Raw genomic sequence first — 18183 nt, 5'->3', positions numbered from 1 at the left:
AACAGGGTCCCTTTCTGCTCTTTAGCCAAGATGGTGACCACTGAGGGTAAGAACAGAGTGTTGTTACCATCTTGCTACTCAGAGGACTTTGTGTCGTCATATTTGTAGGAACAGAGGTACACAGTTTAAGAGACAGCTAGCTCTTAGTCTTTTACTTCCTGTCAGTGGTCTTACCCGACTTTCCATTGGTGAACTTCCCTTCGTTCTCGTCGTCCACAGGAATCTTCTCATATTTGCCGTGTCCAGTGATGACAAATTTGTACTTTTTACTAGCCGTTGAGCTCTGAGGAGATAAGCAAGAGCTCATTTTGAATATTTTTTACACATTAGAAATCTGAAGATGAAAATCCAGGTCAAGATTTTCATTAGATTTCATTATCACTGATGATGACATTTTTTAAAAATGATTCCTCCACCAGGTGAGAGTGGTGGAGGCCTCTGAAGTGTCCTTCCCTTATAAAAAAACACATTAGATGAGGAATGATGTGCCAATTTCTCTAAAATGAGAAAACTGACTAAATCAGACATCAGATAACTGTACTGTGAAGTTGTGACGGGGATTTTTTTTAATTAAATATCCTTTTCCAGTGTTATATAGACCAAACAATGAACACTTCTGATGTAAACAATAACAAAAAAGTGAGGTAAATGCAAACAAGTTATTCTTAATTGAGCTTTACTTTACATTTAAGACTCTTCTGTGCTTGTATCGTGCGTTTATACCTTCATGTTTTGTCCGGGCCTCCCCGATGAGTCTCCGATGACCTCCCACATGTTCTTCTTCTGCATCACATCTCCAGGCCTCAGATCCTGTTTTGTTTTTTAAAAAACATGGCTCAGGAATCTTACATGAAATCTGGTGCATAGACTGAATAAATCTAGCTTTTCTAGATTTGCATTCCACTTACATAAAAAAAGGAAAAGACATACTTTTATCACTTTTTTTCTTAGTAGTTTCTAAATATTTAATTGTTTATGTCATTTTCTGATTTGTTTTACATTTTTAGGATAAAGGAAATGGAGAAGTCCTGTTATATAGTGTTAAATTAGAGTTACATCTGACACTGCCACTAGAGGGAAACCTCACATCGCAAACTGCACCTGAACGCATCACTGTGAGCTCAGCTGTTACACAGGAGAGGCGAGTTTAGTGCAGCTGCTCTCTTCATGAAAACCACACATCTAGATTTCCTTTGCATACATATAAAATAGCTTAAAGGACAATCCCGCTGCTTGTGAATGCCAAACAAAACTGCAGAAGCACTCTTAACATCTGAAACCACACTTGTTGGAGTGATTGTGACTTACAGCGGGTCTGCTGCTCAGCTGTCTGCTGCTGCCATCTGAGGGGCCTTTCACCCACTGATTGATCAGATTGGCCACGCCCACCTTCAGACCCTCAGTGTCCTGATTGATGAAGCACAAACAGGATGAAATGTTTTACTTTCATCTTCAGCTAAACTCAGATGTTTAGTTGAGTATTTAACTTTGTTTATTCAGTTGTTCCACACTTTGTTCCATTAAAGCAAACTAGGTTCATTTAGCTGGATAACAGCGTCCTGCTCTGTGAGAGGCAAAACATGCCTCAAAGGGAGAGGAAGAAACGATATGAATGGTTTGTCAAACACACTAGACCTTCAATACAGTAATATATTTGAATAATAATGATGTTGATAAGAAAATATGAAGTAAAGAAAGATGAAAAATTAACTAAAATACAAAAGTTTTAAATTATGGCCTGTTTACATTTTTTTAAAGTATTATTTTTAATAGATTACATTTTAGAAAAGGAACCTTAAACTTTTTAAAAATACATCAATTTTCTTCCATTTATAAAATTGTTAATGTGTTAGACTTTTTAAATATAAAATTAAAGTAAAAAAAAAATCATATATTTTTAATTTCCTTGGGTGGATAAAATTAAATGTGATTATTATACATATTAAAATATAGTATAAAAAATTAAAAATGACAATTCAATTCACAATAATTTTGCTTTTTTTAAATATATAAAATGTTTAATTTGTGTAATTAAGTTGAAGTCAGTGCAGGACCTGCAGAATAAATTAGATGAAAACTCCTTTGTAATGTCCATAATTTGTGTTTGATAAATAAATATATCTCCTTTAATTTGGTTCTTTGCTTTTCTCTTCATGACCTGCTGATAGAAATCAAAGCTTGGACAAATTATTTGGAGCTCATAATAACAACCGCTCTCTGTTTCACTAACAAGCGCCTGTTTGACCGTTCACATCAGAGAATTCCAGTAAAACAGAACATATGAAACAGGTGAGGATGGATCTGCTGCCAGGACAAATAAACACGGGAGGTTTTAGCCGTCAGGTCGGACAAACATGATGATCAAAGAGGCTTTAAATGGGTACAATTTCAATAATGATCTGCCACAAGCACATGCAGAAAAACAGCATGATCAGGTGAAGCAAAAGGCATTTGGTTCTAAAGTGCAGTGTTTTAATGTGATGCTAGCAACTTTATGCTCATCCTTAAACCCCCTAAAAAGCTTGTGATTACCTATTAAAATGAACAGGAAAAGTTCCTTTTAGGTCAAACTGGCTCTGCTTTAACTACATACCACAGACCGTAGCTTTACATTCGTTTACATGAATGTAACACAACGCAGAAATCTAAAGGTACCCTGTTAGATTGTTTCCTCTCACCTTGCAGGTTGCTCCCTTGCTGGGACTCTGGCTCCAGGCCTCTCCAGCCTCAAACAGGTTCTTCTTGGAAGCGACGACCTCAGGTGACTGGGGCAGGTCATTCAGTGATGCCTTCACTGCCCGAGCCTCCTGAGAGTTCTGCACAAAGACAAACCTCACGGTTAGCAACAAGTGGCAGCATCCAAGCCTGAAAGTTAACATCATCTTATCTACATCTTATCTTATTATCATTTCCTGATATTTAAAACCTTAGAATTTAATATAAGAGGGTGTATTTGTTGAAAAAGTTTGCTAGCATAAGCTGATATGCTATGTTTCTTTGTTATTGTACTGAAAGCACAATATACATCTAATCACATTTAAATTGTTGTTTATATAAATGCCACAGTTTAGGCAGATTTATGTGAATCACAGGTGTAATCTCAATCTAAAAGATTTATGGTGAGAATATTCTCTCTCCTGCACACCTTTAATTTATGTTCTTTATTTTGTTAAACCTGTTTTTGTGCAGCAGACTACAAATCAGCATGGGAACCACCTGAGGTGAAAAGGAAAACGAGGAATGGAAAGATAAAAATAAAGAGCTGTTTTCCTGTCATGCATCCGTTTTACACGCACAACTGAAAATATGTGTGGGTGATGTAATCGCCCAGGTGCTGCTGAGGTTTGTGGCTGCTGCACAAAAAGGGTCAGAGCAGCTGCTGCTGCCCCCAGCTGAGTCCAAACAATGCGAGTGCAAAGGTTCAAACCTGCAGCAGAGCAAACGTCTCACTGCAGAAAACACCCGAGGGTTTGCAGAAAATTCAAATCAGAGGAAGGAAGCAACCAGTGCACAAACATTATCCTGATGAGTCAATGCTTTCCACATATTGTACCGAAATTATTTCAGTGACTTTTTACTTTCGTGCCATCCTCACGACTATCATTACACTTTATGCTTAACAAACAGAAAGGATAATTGTCAGTCTGTTGTGTGGCCGTGCCTGTAATGATGCAGCGAGGCAGATATGAATGAGACCAACGGGATGTGATAGATATCTGTGGGCAGGAGGGGGGGTTGTGGTTGGGGGGCTGATGAAAACATCCGTTAGCTTCATCAATGCTCCCTCTGTCTGCATGTGTCTTTGTACAAGTCATGACTGAATATGGCTACATCACGTCACCCAGAAACATGAGCGGAGGTTTCATGTGAACACAAGGAGAATCTGTGGGGTCTTAACGAACAAGCGAAAAAAGACAGTAAAATTTGAAAATCAATAAAATATTAGTCCTGCCAGTGAATACTGGTATCGTTATTCTGTTTGAGGCGCGGCTGGTGACAGTGAGAGTTGGACCTGGGGAGCTGAGAAATTATTTGAGGTTACAAGTAAAGTCATGGACGTGTGTTTGTGTGTGCGTGTGTGTGTGTGTGTGTGTGTGTGTGTGTGTGTGTGTGTATGTGAGTGAGAGAGAGAGTGAGCGAGAGTGTGTGTGTGTGTGTGTGTGTGGGCGGGCACGCGCTGACCTCCACAGCGTGGGCGTACTGCTCCAGCTTGTCGTCGATCTTGGATGTCAGGAGGAGAGGCTGCGTCTTCTTGAAGCTGTTACTGAGTCACACAAAGCAGCAGGAAATTAAAACCAGAGACACAGAGTCTGTGTCACATTCATCTTAATAGATTGCTCCCTTAAATTTAAAATAAACAGTTTCTATGTTAGAGAGCATTACTACCTTAAACTAATTTTAATTTTTTAACTCTAAACTTTATTTTTATGATCCTGTCATTCATGTATCTTCTGCTGCTGATTATCCAGGCCACAGCGGGCCACAGTCTCCATGGCCAACTCTTGCAGAGAATGTATGGCAGCAGGATTTCATTAAGCTGAAATATGACATTTAAATTTAAACCTTACAATTTGATTGCTTTATATTGTCAGTTTAAAACGTGTGGCTCTCAGGTTTGGGCTCATGGTTCACCTAATGATTTTAGAACCTCCCAGGCATTTGCAAAATAAAGTTTGTGTCTGTCTGTGTCTACATTTTTACAACTTCCCAGTTTTCCATGTTCACACTATAATCAAGATCAAAAACGTTGGGTCAGACTAACTCACGTTGGCTCCAGAAACTGAGTCAAAGCTGGATTTGCGGTTGATTAAATTAAAGTCTGTCTGAAATGTTTTTGTCTTGTGGTCTTTGCAGATCCTATTTTTTGGCTTTCCCCAGCTTCAGATAAGAGCTCTGATGTCATTCTTTCATGGCAGGAGGGAAGAACTCTCATTTATCATCTGAATCTTTGACTTTGACATGTCTGAGGCGCCATCATGGGGCAACACCCGCTTTTAAAAGGAGGTTTCACCTGATGATGTCATGCAGCTGAGCAAACATCAGAGGCTGCTGCTGAGGTTGTCACAGCTGGAAGCCGTCACTTAGTTTTAACTTCTGCAATAAAGTTTAAGGAGGGAAAGTTTCTACCTGTCAATAAGTCTAGACATTAAATTCAAACTTTCAGTTATGTAGTTAACCACATGTTTGTAGCACTAAAACCACTACACAAATGTAGTAATAAATATACCAACAAAAACTTTTACAGAGGTTTTTTTTTATGAACTTATACACCTCTGGCCATGACCCAGATGTCCCAGACTTATTTATAAGGATGATCAAAAAATGTATGACTACCTCCAGGACTCCTCCTGTCAATGCTGCAGTGGTCACACATTAGCAAAGCTCCTGCTTAGAAGAAGCCCTTCCAGGATTCATCCACCCTGACCAGACATGTTTCATTAAAGGCAGACACTCATCTATCAACACTGCAGCTTTCACAGCATTAAAAAAGACCCTAATCGCATCACTTAATACAGAAAATAACATTTGAAAAAGTCAACTGGGAATTCCTATTTGCAGCACTTAGAAATTTGGGTTTAGAAAACAACTGAATCAGTTGGAGTTGAGCATTATATACATCACCATCGGCCACAGTCACCACCAGTGGGTTAATTGCACAAAACCTCACTCTTGCCAGGCAAGGATGTTCTCTCTCTCCATCTCTCTTTCCACTATTCATAAAACCACTATGTGCAATAATAAAGATATTAACTTCTAATACCAAACATAATATTCTCCTTTATGCAGATGATGTGCTATTATTCCCTCGGCATTCCCATTCTTTGCTGCCATAATTGTTTAAGTCCAGCTACTCTGTAAACTGGTCAAAATCCATCATTTTACTTTTGTGGATCAATGAGGGGGGTGTGGCAGACGTTTCACCTCCTCCAATTGCTTTAATCGCAGACTAAATTCAAATGAACACCCACACACTCACAGTTACACCTCTCATTTTCTGTACCACCTCTGCCCAGTCTGTAAGATTCTTGCTTCATGTAATGTCCTTCTCCATCCTGTATGCTGTATTCTTAATTAACTATGCATTTTAACTTCAACAGTTTACAGTTCTTCTTTATAGTTCGAGTACTCTGCAGGCATTAACACTGTGGGAGTCAAAGGTTGAGCTGCCTGATGCCATCACACCTCTTCTGAACACACAGTTGTATATAAATTAAGGCATCCTCATAGAAACGTTCCTCCGGCTCAGAGCTGATAATATCCTGCTGCAGACTGCCTGGAGCCACCATACCTCACTAACCACCAGAGAAAACACAGCCGCCTGCATCTGGACAGAGTTAAGAGGAGCCATAAATCACAGCTTAGGAAAGGCGATGCACTGAGAGAGGTGGAGAGGTCACCTCCAACCCTTTTCATCAGGGTTTACGTTCAGACGGTGGAGAGTTAACCAGCAGCCAGAAAACTGAGAAAGGAAGCAGGTCACTTACGTCAAAAGGATTAGCTACTTCTTCAAGTTTATCAGTGGAAATACTTCACATGCCTGCTTCCAGTTCCTATCACTGTAACTTGATTAGCTTTAGCATAGCTAGTCAGAACATATATTTTACCTAATAACATCTGAATTTGCCTCTTTGTGGATAAAGTTGAATATCACACGCTCCTCTGCTATTCAGATGCTTGGATAAAAAAAAAAAAATCTGCTTTCGTCTTTGATCTGGAAGATTCTGAGCAACAATCAAACTGAAGCTAAATTGAAGATTAGCTCATTTGTACATAAAGGCCACAGTTCTTTGACACAGTTCTCCTTCCATTAAGGTAGCATTCAGATGACACTCAGTTGACTTGATTGACTCAGTAGAAGCTCAACCTGCGGTCTTTGTCTACCTGTCAGACCGTGTCTGTGCCTCAGGTTTCCAGCAGGACATTGCTGACTATGCAGCACTGCGATAGCATGAAAATCAGAGTGTGTTGGGAACGCTAAAAACAACTAAGGTACAAAGGAAGATATAAAGATGCAACCATTGCAGATTCAAACTTCCCTAACCCCCCCCCCCAAAAAAAAACCTCCAACCAGCAAAAGTCAGAAGAAGTCCTGTCAGAAGAGAGCTGTGCAATAATCCAAGCCACACCTCAGTAGCTGAAACAAGCAACAAGTAGTCAAATTTCTAATCAGTTAGAGCTGGGACCATCTCCTGTGCCAACATGCCAACATTAAAGTTCCAAAATTGCAATCCCTTGGGTGAACACTTGAGGCTAAGTTGTGTAGATTGGTCTAACTGTGGCATTTTCTGGTTCCTCCCACAAAAAACAAAAACAAACAAAAAGCAGCCAAAGAACTGACATGGCAGAGTCCAGAGTGTTATATCACACTCAGTACTTTCATCTTTTATATACAGTTTTACAGAAGGAGTTGACAGAAAAAAAAAAAAAAAAAAAAAAAGGCTGCCTGCATAGGTTTAATATTTCTATTAAACCTATTAAATAGTGCATATGTAAATCTGATCAGGATACTGATAAAGATCCTCACCTTTTCTTCAGTGAGCGGTTCAGGGACTCCGTTCTCTCTGTGATCTGAAACAGAAGAATAAATATGACGCCTTTTGTTTTCCTTTTGGATGAACACATGACGTTTCTCTCTGTGTCACTGCTGCAGTTCATAAATGTGTTCATTAAAGATCAGCTCTGGGTTTGGCCTTGGACCTCCCAGTCCCAGACAAACAGAGCTGAGCTGGTTGGCCTTCATCAAACCACACGAGTCATCAGAGAGTCAGAGGATGATGGAAAAATGTGGCTTTTTACAGCATATATTTATACAGTGTGTTACATGACCCTAAAGACATACACCTACAATAAAACTGACATGGGTTAAAGATGAAGACCAACAACTGAGAAAATGTGTTATACTGTGAAGAAAACTTTAACTCAAGGGGAAAATCATCACTCTGCATTATTCTGTATTGATTTTCAGTCCATGTTCTTTTTATTTATCCCCAAACTTTTCCAGCAAAATGCACCCACAGAGTAAAAGATCTGCTGTGAGAGGTGACGATTTTCCTTTAGTGTACAGGCTCAAAGGGCCTGCATTATTCAGCATTCTTACTGGTAATGCTTGTTTCCCCAGTCTAAGTAAATGAAACTGGCCCTAGATGGACACCAGCGCCGGTACCATCTGTCGAAAGAGCTCATCCAGGTGACCTGGACAATTTTACGGGTTTTTTTTTTGTTTTTTTTATCTGCACTCAGGGGTCTGATTTTTAGGACAGGAGCAGTGTTTCTCTGACCTCAGAGGTCAAACATCAAAGAACACTCGCACACACACAGGAGACGTCTACGCCATAGCTGAACACTGGAAACTCAGACTGAAGCCCTTTGAGCCTGAACATTAATGTCAGCAATTTGAGAGAAATGCTTTCAGTGCTGACTGTCCCCTGCTGACTGAGGGACAGTCAGCAGGAGCAGACCAGGCACCGGACACACAATCAAATCCAACACATGGTAAACCTTCCGTGACTGTTTTATATACATAGTTATAATGTTGTGTGTTTGAAAGCCTGTTGTTTGTAATTAAATAGAAAATGACAGAAAATGACATTTCTTCTGGTAAAAAGCCACAAAATGTGCTTCCAACATGCAGCAAAATGCATCAAACAGTGGCCAAAAATGACAATATTTAATGTAGAGGCAAAGAACTGAAGAGACATCCACAGCCCTGCAGGGAATGTGACTTCTGTTTCTGCTTTCTAATGTGAAGCATGACTAGATTTCATTTCTGTGGGGAAAAAGTCACAATGTCAGATTTAACAACTTAAAACAACCCACAGGATATTAATCTTCGTGTTGTACTTAAGTGGTGCCATTAACACAACTTTAACTGATAATAATACCCCTTTAATACCCATTCTTGTAAATGTCTCATTTGCTATTTGGATTCTGTTTTTTCTGTCTGTCCTTAAACACCTGGTTCGTTTGAATCTGTGCATGTTCACATAAATTGAGGAATAGAAGATGCAAAAAAAGAAGACATGCCAACATGCATATACAGTGTCATGCACGTGGACGAGCCATTCATCGAAAATCCAAATACAGAACCCCAAAGTCGCAAACATGGTTTGGTTTGGTTTTTTAATCTTTATGAACCAGATTTCTTAAAAAATAAGAAAAAAAAATGTCTTCCTGGAATGAGAGAGCTCCATAAATGACTGCAACGTGCTGAAATCACACACATCCATTTACAGTTTACACAGTTCATCAAGCTCAGACAGTGAAACATTTCGAGTGGCAGTGAGATCTAGGACAACACCACGACGTGCTTTTCCTGGTGCAGCAAGGCTGAAGTGGCTTTTCAATCACACACACATACACACAGGTACACACACATGCAACTTACAAGCTGAGACTGAACCCATCTGCTGGGAAGATAACACACAGCGATTAGTCACTGAGTTTTTTTTTAACCCAGCAGGTCAAACAGTAGGTTGCATTTTGTTAAATCAACATCAAGGTAATGCACCAGACGAAAGGACTGATCACCTGAAACAATGAAACTTTTCTTTTTCAAATTCCTCTTTATCTGCTTACATGATAGCTCTTGCTGACCTGAACAGGTAACATTAAATTCTGACAGCATTCACGGCTGTGCCAGTGGGTTCTTAAGTGAACTTTTTATGCTTTTTATCTCATATATCCATTCCATATCCACATTCATACATTAAAGCAGATGTAGAAGAATTCACTGTGAACCACAAGCTCAGGTTCAGACTGATCTAAATGCTCAGTGTTGCAGCATCTGTTTGAATATTGAATCTGACTGCCATTCATGATCATCTCAGGCACACAGCTCTGCCTGTGAGGACAGAAGTCAACCCACCTGTGGCTCAAAACTTTTGTTTGAACTTGACTTGTGTTTGCAAAATATGATTTATTAACAAGTAAATACGACCAGTTTTCGATACGTCAGGGTTTGATGACCAAGTTACTCAATCAGAAATGTTGTTTAGGCTTCAGTCACATAAGCCTACAGACCAGGTGGTAACCCTCTGGCACAGCTGATCACTAGGGGAAAAATACGCATTATCCCACCCACCGGTGGTTGCTGCATGTTGTTGGCTTTCACAGAGTGAAAACTACGCAAAGAGGGTGCTGCACCAAGACCCTCCTTGAGGTTTGCTAGCAGATTTCTACTGTTACCTGTAGTTTGCATGAAAGATGCTGATTTGTCTGCAAACACTCGGCATTTAGCGTGATGCCAAAGAGAGATAGAGAACGTTTGCATTGAAAGTAAAACAGTAAGACATTCTGGGGTTTTTTTCGCACTCTTCAGAATTAAAAATACTCTCTGAGCAGGCATGTAAGTCTTTATCTTCCATGCAAACTACAGGCAATATGTTAATAACCCAAGCAATTCTAAGCAGGCCTTCAGTGCAGAACTGTGTGTCTCTTTGTGACTATTTTCAAACTAGCAATCACCAACCAGTTGGGGAATACACATTGTTCCTTAGTGACCGGTTGTAGCCAGATGGTTGCTGACCGGTCTCTAGGGTTAGAAAAGTGAAACAGTGAAACAAAAGAAAAAGCAGTTACCACCAGTTAGATTTTATAACCAGTGTTAGAAGCCGGTACGCGCTCTTTACCTTCTGTGTGGAAACTTTTGGGCTGAAGGGACTGAACATCTCGTCTTCATCGACACTGGACGTACTCAGGTTCTTCATCCTCTCTGCTGCCTCCATCCTCCTCCTCTCGATTTCTTCCTTCATGCGTCTTCTCTCCTCCTGGGAGTCAGATTAAAAACACTCTTCAGCCCCAAAGCCATATAGATCTAACAGCTGCTAATACTAGAGACTAAGTAGCCATTGTTTTACCCTTGAAGCTGAATTAGTTACTTTCAGGCCAGGGCATGATAACTCCATAATAAGCTAAAGATGTCCCCTGCTGTATATCCCTGATATATTATGATTTTGGTTATGAATTTTAGACATTTGACATGCTGCATTCTTCTTTCACATTATACATCCTCACTGATATAAACAACAAAGATGGTCTTTGTAGTTTTCTTAAAAAAAGAAATCTGAGGTTCACAGGCTAGTAGATTTTTTTATTACTAGTACTTTAAAAAATAGCTTTACTAGCTATACTAAAAAAAATATGAAGCTTGCATTACATTTAAACCCCCAAATAAAAATGTTTTCCTTGAAGCTGAGCGTCATTTCCCAAATTCCCAACCCCCCTCCTGAGTTGTGTAAATATCTCTGTGCATATAGCATTTCAGATACTGAAATGGTCACCTCTTCTTTGGCCAGCCGCTGCTGCTCCTCCTCCTCCCTCCGACGTTCCTCTTCCTGTCGGACCCGTCGTCTTTCCTCCCTCCTCCTCTTCAGCTCCTCCAGCTCTTGCTCAGCCTCAGCCTGTCGTTGTCTCAGTTGCTCCATCTCCTGGCTCTCCTTCTCCTGGAGGCTCCGCCGGATCTTCTCCAGACGTTGCTCTGTCTCCAGGATGGCCTCTGACTCCTCTGGTTCAACAGCTCTGCTACACACAGCACTACGGTATAGGATATAAAATGCTTTGATTTACGCCCTGGCTGTGGATCTGAAATAAGATCCAAATATTTTTGTCCAAAGTCTTTAAAGTACTTTGGGGATTCTGGAAAATTTAAACTTGATATTTGTAGTTTTTTTGTGTGTTATCTTGTCTCAAGAAATGATTTACTTCTTGATTTACTTCAAAAGCTACATAAGGTACATATTCAGGCGACTGGAAAGGCACATAATAAGATAGGAAATAAAACTTGCTACACACATGGTGGATCTCTTTGTCTTGGTGATAAATGATGTCACTTCCTCATTGGCTGTGTTGCCGTTTGAGTTGCTGTGTTTTGGCTCTTGGTGAAGAAAAACCTTTGATGTGTAGGAGATTTTGACTTCTTTTCTTTTCTCCACCTGTTAGTGAACAAAATAGATTTTTAAATGCATGTGATAATATATATGCTGAAGTTTGTTCTTCTTTCAAACTACGTCTTGAAATCTTTTTGAACACTTCAACTCTTTTCTTGAATCATTTGAGACTCAGACTGTTCTAATATGATTTTAGACAGTATATGAACCGTCTTTGCCGTCTATCAATAACTTGATATTTGACTAAGTAAAATCCTTATCTAGACTAATGTTGAATATTTTTATTTATGGCTTTTGACATTTCTATTCAACTTACAGCATTTGTTTGACAATTCCACAGAAAACTCAGTTGTTCAGTACGGAAGTCCTACCTCTGGATTTGGCCTTTGACTCTCCTCGCTCCTCCTCGAGATCAGTTCATCCCTCTTTCTTTGTTCCACCTCCCTCTCTTTCTCCCTCCTTGCTCTCTCAGCTCGAATCATTTCTTCTTCATGCTCCTTCCTCCTCTCCATCTCCACCCTGTCTCTTTCTTCCTGCTCCTGCCTCTGGAGTTGGAGGGAAGTGATGGAGGCCTTCGTGCTCTTTATGGGCACAGCTTTTTTTATCGTGTCTTCCTCTTCGTACTCGTCTTCATATCCTCCCTGGCTGAGTTCCTGCAGGCGCTGCTGCCTTCGCCTCTCTCTGCGTTGGGTCCAGTCACTGAAGCCTTCGTCCTCCTCCAGAAACTGAGAACCATTTGGCTTCAGGCTGCCGCCATACCTATGGAGAGAAAAGATGGAAAAAGAGTCAGGACAGGCAAGATCACGAGATCCCAAACGTGTTTAACAAAGTTCCAACCCTTAGTCATTTCCTATTTGCATCCCAGTACTCAGGCTTTCGGTGTGATGTGTATTATAATAAAATACAACACAGCGTGAGACAAATCGAGCAATGTTTTGCTTAAACTGTTTTGTTATTATGGATAAAGTGTCCATTAAGTCAGTTAAATCCATCAGATTTACTACTCTGTAATCACTGTTAATGTCTTTGTTTTCCCATTACTCAGCAGCTAAGTCAACAAACTAGCTGATTAGTTCCCAGGCGGGCACTTGGCTGAAGTTCCTCAGGTTGCTCGATTCCACAATTTATGTCAAACCTCAAAACAGGGAATACAAGTTTGATACTTCAATAGCTCAACCCCTGCTTTGTAAACCTCTTTATTAAAATTGAAAGAAAAATAATGACACAACAAGAATATCTTTAAATTAAATCTGCAGACAACTCCAAAAAAAAAAGAAGAAAAAAAAAAAAATCAGGTGCAGGATGTCGCCATGGTGGGAAAAATAGTCCCTGCAGATTTCTAGTCTGGAAATAAACCACATGCAGCCATGTTTCAGCCAGATTGTGACGCAGTCCAGTCAAGACAATGCATGCAATTTCCCCTCCTCTTAAATGGATACAAAAGTAAACCCTGGAAGGAGCCATGACTTCACCCAGTTTGAACAGTGGTGGAAAATGCCTGCTTTCAAGTTCCAATATGTTCATTTTGAAAAACAACAAGTGTACAAATGCACCATTAATCTTGAAAGTCCTGTTCCTGACATAAGGAGCAGAGCTCGGTTTCAGTCAGTCAAAAGGGATTAAGTGATTTTAGCAACAAGGTCTGTAGCGCTTTGTTGAACACAAGTTTCGACTTGCTACAGGATGGCATTACTCTGGGAATCGTCTTGACTGGGAAAAAAAACACTGCACCGAATGCATGAAAATCATCCTAGCCAAAAAATTGCAGGATACAAAGATAACAGTCACTGGTCAGAGGTAATCCATCACATTAAGTGTCCTTCAGTAAAATATTTTGGGAAGCAGTTGGCAGAGCACCATATGATTAGAGGACAGATCACCACAAACAAAAAGGACAACATTTCCTACAAGACCTAAAAATATAATAAGCTGATTGGCATTTTTCACCCTGGTCTGTCGTGTTTATGATGAGCTCAGATTAAACTGATTGGAGTAATACATTCTTCCACTTGGCAGCTTCTGTAATCACAGAGCCATTAAGAGCCTACCAGAGCTGAAACCACGACCACTGAAAACAGGGAGTGGAAGCTGACCATAAACACACACACTATAGTAATATTCCCAATTTGTCTTGGGTGGTTTTAACAAATTTATCACAGGGATGTGGAGCTGCTGTTAAGGCTCTACATCAGGTTTGATATTTAGTTCATTCAACAGCAGTGAATGTCTATTTAATCAAAAACATTTGTCCATTCAGTTCATTTCACTGCTACTACTAAATCTGACTTGGACCGAATGCAGTCACTCTCAGATTAGTGAATCTTTGCGAATAATTGCAGTCAAATTTATAAACACAGATTGCGGTCATGTTGCAATCAATCTGAGTGAGTCTGTAATGCACGACAAACACAGCTCTTATACAGCAGGAGACTCAACTCAACTGTTTCTATTCTACTCATATTCTGATATAAAAACAAGGTGAGTGCCTATAAGATTCTGCAGTCAAACTGTCATCTTGCAGCAACTACATCACCATTTGTGGAAGAATTTATGAATTTCTGTTTCATATCTATGGGATTCTGTCTGGACGACAAAGGAAACAGATTTGGGATTTGTGCCAATGTATTACACTTAATGGCCGTAGAGCCACTAACAAAGTGCACACAGATACCAACTTGACCCCGTTCAATCGCAAACTGACAGCAGACCGATTCTGCCTTTTTGCCGTTTTCTGTCGCTTTGCACACAGAAGCTGATTGCGGGTGGTCACAGACGTGGTCCCAGTTTTTTAAGCAACCACTTCAAAAACAACGTGCGAGTTCACTGCAGATTGTTGCAATAATGTCAGTCGTGCAGCTGTCTTCAATCACTGTTTTCCCTGGTATGACCGTAACATTAACCTTGGACCAAAGTAACACCAGCTTACTGCAAACACATTGACACATGCATTATTTTTAGCTAAATTTGAATTAAAACGACAGGTTACTGCAATACCATCCTACAATACTTATATAATTCAGACCTTAATGCGTCATTGAAAAACTTCCTGAATAATGCACGAATCCTTATCTTCTCAGGGACACAAACGTAAACAGGACATTTGAACACATTATGAAACACTGGGTTGAGATAACCTCATTCCATAAAAGTCAGATTTTAAAACACAAGTGGGTGCACTTTGATGCTGAAGCTATTTCACACGGACTCATTTCCAGTCTAGAATATTTGTCAGATCTGCAGCTGCTCACACAAAGGTGTGAGGTCCTCACTGCCTGCTTCTCTCTGTACACATCAAACAGCCACAGGAGGAAATCAGCATGTAGCATGCTATATACGATCTCATATTCTACTATGAAATATCTGAACTTCAGTTTAGGCGTTAATTATTATGGAGCGCCAATTATGTGTTGTCTAAATGGACTTAGCCCTAAACACTTATTCAACAGTCAGAAGATCTCCCACTCAATCCTGCTGATTAAACCAATAAGTGTGCTTCGTGTCTTTGGGAGCTGGCAGAAAGGAATTCACTCAGCATTCCCCAGATGATTAAGACACTCACTTGGTCAGTGGGGCCCCAGCTGTATGGTGGGAGCCTCTGCCTGAGCTCTCAGAAACTAATATGTCCAAACAAACAGCAAAGTTTCTACTTCAGAATGAAGACGTCCATCACGAAGTCTTCGAGTCCTGGTAGGCAGCACTTGGTCGCACTCAATGACCTCTCCTGTTTTACTGTATTTTATGAAAAATGGTACTGTTCCATCTGAATGAAGATAAGTGCAGTTAATGGCCACTCAAGGCCGGCTCTAAAACGAGTCGTCACCCTTCCCACTATTGGACGGCAATGAATTTGTAAGTGGTCAGAATATTTCATCTCATCGATGTTAACAGAGTGGACAAAATATTATTAGATGATTGACAGAGGTGATGTTTAACTAAGAAATATGAATTAAATTGTATTTAATGAATTACAGATTGTATATAAAAGATTGGACCTCCCCAGTGTGACCAAAGCAATTGATTGATGCCATTTATAGCCAAAAAAAACCATAGCTAATCGCTCTGGCTGCTGTTAATCACGTTAAGTGGCCACACCCCTAACTTTAAGCCTCAGCAGTATCCAAAAGAATCAGAAAAGAAAGCAATTCCTCATACTGATATTAAGGAGGGAAATCATGTGTAGAGCAGGCAGTAAACAGGGCTAATCCTCCTGTAACTTTGGACACTTTAATATGGGGGTCTATGGGGACTGACTCACTTTTGGAGTCTAAAGTGGACGTTAGAGGAACTGCAGCTTCCACACTGGCTTCTTTTTTCTGCCCTGAAGGTTGGTGCCTTGTATCAGTGCACTAAAACGTATAGCTAATGTACATCAGTCTAAAAACGTATCTGCAGAATTTTCAGATCTTTTTGAATGAAAGGACATATTTGAGTTGTTTTTGATCACTTTTCTTCAGTTTAAACCAATGGGCTTGATGCTCAGAGCCACAGAGAGAGGCTAGTGGAATCAGAAATGGAGTCACTGTAGATCCGGTAAATGATAAAAGGCAGCATTTGCTTCAACCAACATTCACAAGCTCAAAATCTGTCAGCACTTCTGAGCTCACTGAACTCGGGCTGAAAGAAGATTTCAAACCAGCATTACGTCACCTGCATCTCACAGAACACCTTTCAATTACAAACCGCAGCGGTGGAGCTTCCTCATATCGAGTCACCGCAGCCCGAATCCAGCTGAGCCTGCGATGTGATGAAGGAAAAGGTGTTGGAGGTGCAAGCTATAATTAAGAGCCTGAAATTAAAAGTCAGCTGAGAGACCACGAGCTCCGACATGGAGGCTTTGTAGTAAACATTCTTTGGCGGTTGTGTAATGAGAAGACAGCTGCGTGTTGGTCGTCATGTCAATACTACAGGATGGAAGAGGTTGTTTGTGGCATTTCCCAGTGGAAACATTTGTTTTATGTAACCAGACGTCCGTGAACCCCTGTAAACCAGCCAGGCAGGCCGGGGGGACGAAACCGCTGCAGAAACAGGCTGAACTTTGAGGTTCATGACTGGGAAACGTGATGACAAAATCTTTAAACTGCATTATCAGGAAATTAAAGTAAAACAAAAGATGCAGACACAGTTAGCAGCTTGTTCAGGAAGTCATTGGACATGAATAATGTTTGCACTTAGTAGCTTCCTGGGTTCTCATGACTACATGGAGAAGGAATTCCACCATATTTAGATTCCTCCTACTTCCATGATTTAGAGTGAGAACATAGCCAGACTACGCAAATTCAGGCCTTAAAATGGGATTTGATATCCACTGAAATCTACGGACTCTCAGGCTTCAGACTTTTATTTTGTATTTGTTAAAATTAAATCCTGATACCAGGGTTCATCTACGAGATGACTATGGCTAGAACTTTGAATAAAACCTAACAGGGCTTAGTGCAGGGTAGGTCGGAGATGTAATTATACTGTTTCTTGAGCAGGCCCTCAATAATTGTTGACGCCTAGCACTATATGAGATCACTAACTCATCTGCATAATATTCACTCAGTCATGTTGTTGTAATGAAAAAAGCTCAGATTGCAGCTCCGTGATGAAGGCCCATGTGTGTCCTTAACATAACACAGTGAGAAAGTGCTTTAAACCTCCATTCCCTCTCAGGGCCAGCAGGAGGTGACTGCTTAATGGCAAAACAAACTGCAAAAAAGGTCTATGGGGAACAATGTCCCTTTAGCTTATTAAGCCTTTCCTTTGCAGTCTTAAATCATGAATTTCAAGTCTTACCAACAACAACATGATGCAAATTTTGAACATTACGTCACCCATTAGAGTCAAAAAGGAGAAAAAAGCAGGGTGTGATTTCATGCGGGCCTTCGCTGTGATGAGCAAGTATTGAAAGAGTGTGCTGTGTCTCAGTATCACAGTCAGATCTATCTCTCAGTCATTGCGTCTGGTTTCAGTGATGACAACATTCAGCTCGAAGCTTCACAACGAGATTTCACTAAATAGAAAAAGAGGGGTGGACACAGACACGACATCCTTTTTTAATATATACATTACACATGCTTCTCTGAGAGCCAGAGCTGCTTATAAGGAAGAAGTCGTGTGTTGCAAACTGTTTAAAGAAAGAAAAAATAAGCAATTGAGGCACATATTCCAAAACAGCAACCAAAACCCACCAGCATGTTCCAGATGTCCTACTGGGAAAAAGGCTGCTTTTCATACAAACACCATAACCAGAGATCACATTCTCTATATTCTAACAGGAAGCGTTTGGGATGTAAAGGCCTCTGCGATATTTTCTGTA

The 18183-nt window shown here is 40.3% G+C and overlaps 1 protein-coding gene across 4 annotated transcripts in view; it reads right to left on the bottom strand.

The window, feature by feature from the left end:
- Nucleotides 1-18183, bottom strand: part of lsp1a (lymphocyte specific protein 1 a) — a 48718-nt gene that overhangs the window by 6918 nt on the left and 23617 nt on the right. For 3 of the 4 annotated variants that reach the window (XM_003439392.5, XM_025908649.1, XM_025908650.1), the window contains 10 exons: nt 12257-12644; nt 11791-11930; nt 11280-11532; nt 10629-10766; nt 7526-7569; nt 4183-4264; nt 2679-2816; nt 1309-1407; nt 724-810; nt 175-283 (listed from right to left, as the gene is read on the bottom strand). In XM_003439392.5, the coding sequence (XP_003439440.2) occupies nt 175-283; nt 724-810; nt 1309-1407; nt 2679-2816; nt 4183-4264; nt 7526-7569; nt 10629-10766; nt 11280-11532; nt 11791-11930; nt 12257-12644 (1478 nt within the window). The remainder of the gene's footprint in view (nt 1-174; nt 284-723; nt 811-1308; nt 1408-2678; nt 2817-4182; nt 4265-7525; nt 7570-10628; nt 10767-11279; nt 11533-11790; nt 11931-12256; nt 12645-18183) is intronic. The other variant, XM_019360863.2, reaches the window with a different exon arrangement.

The sequence above is a fragment of the Oreochromis niloticus genome, linkage group LG7, assembly GCF_001858045.2.
Source record: "Oreochromis niloticus isolate F11D_XX linkage group LG7, O_niloticus_UMD_NMBU, whole genome shotgun sequence".
NCBI lineage: Eukaryota > Metazoa > Chordata > Actinopteri > Cichliformes > Cichlidae > Oreochromis > Oreochromis niloticus.
Note: the sequence above shows the minus strand (reverse complement) of the source record. Positions and strands in the feature narration are given on the sequence as shown.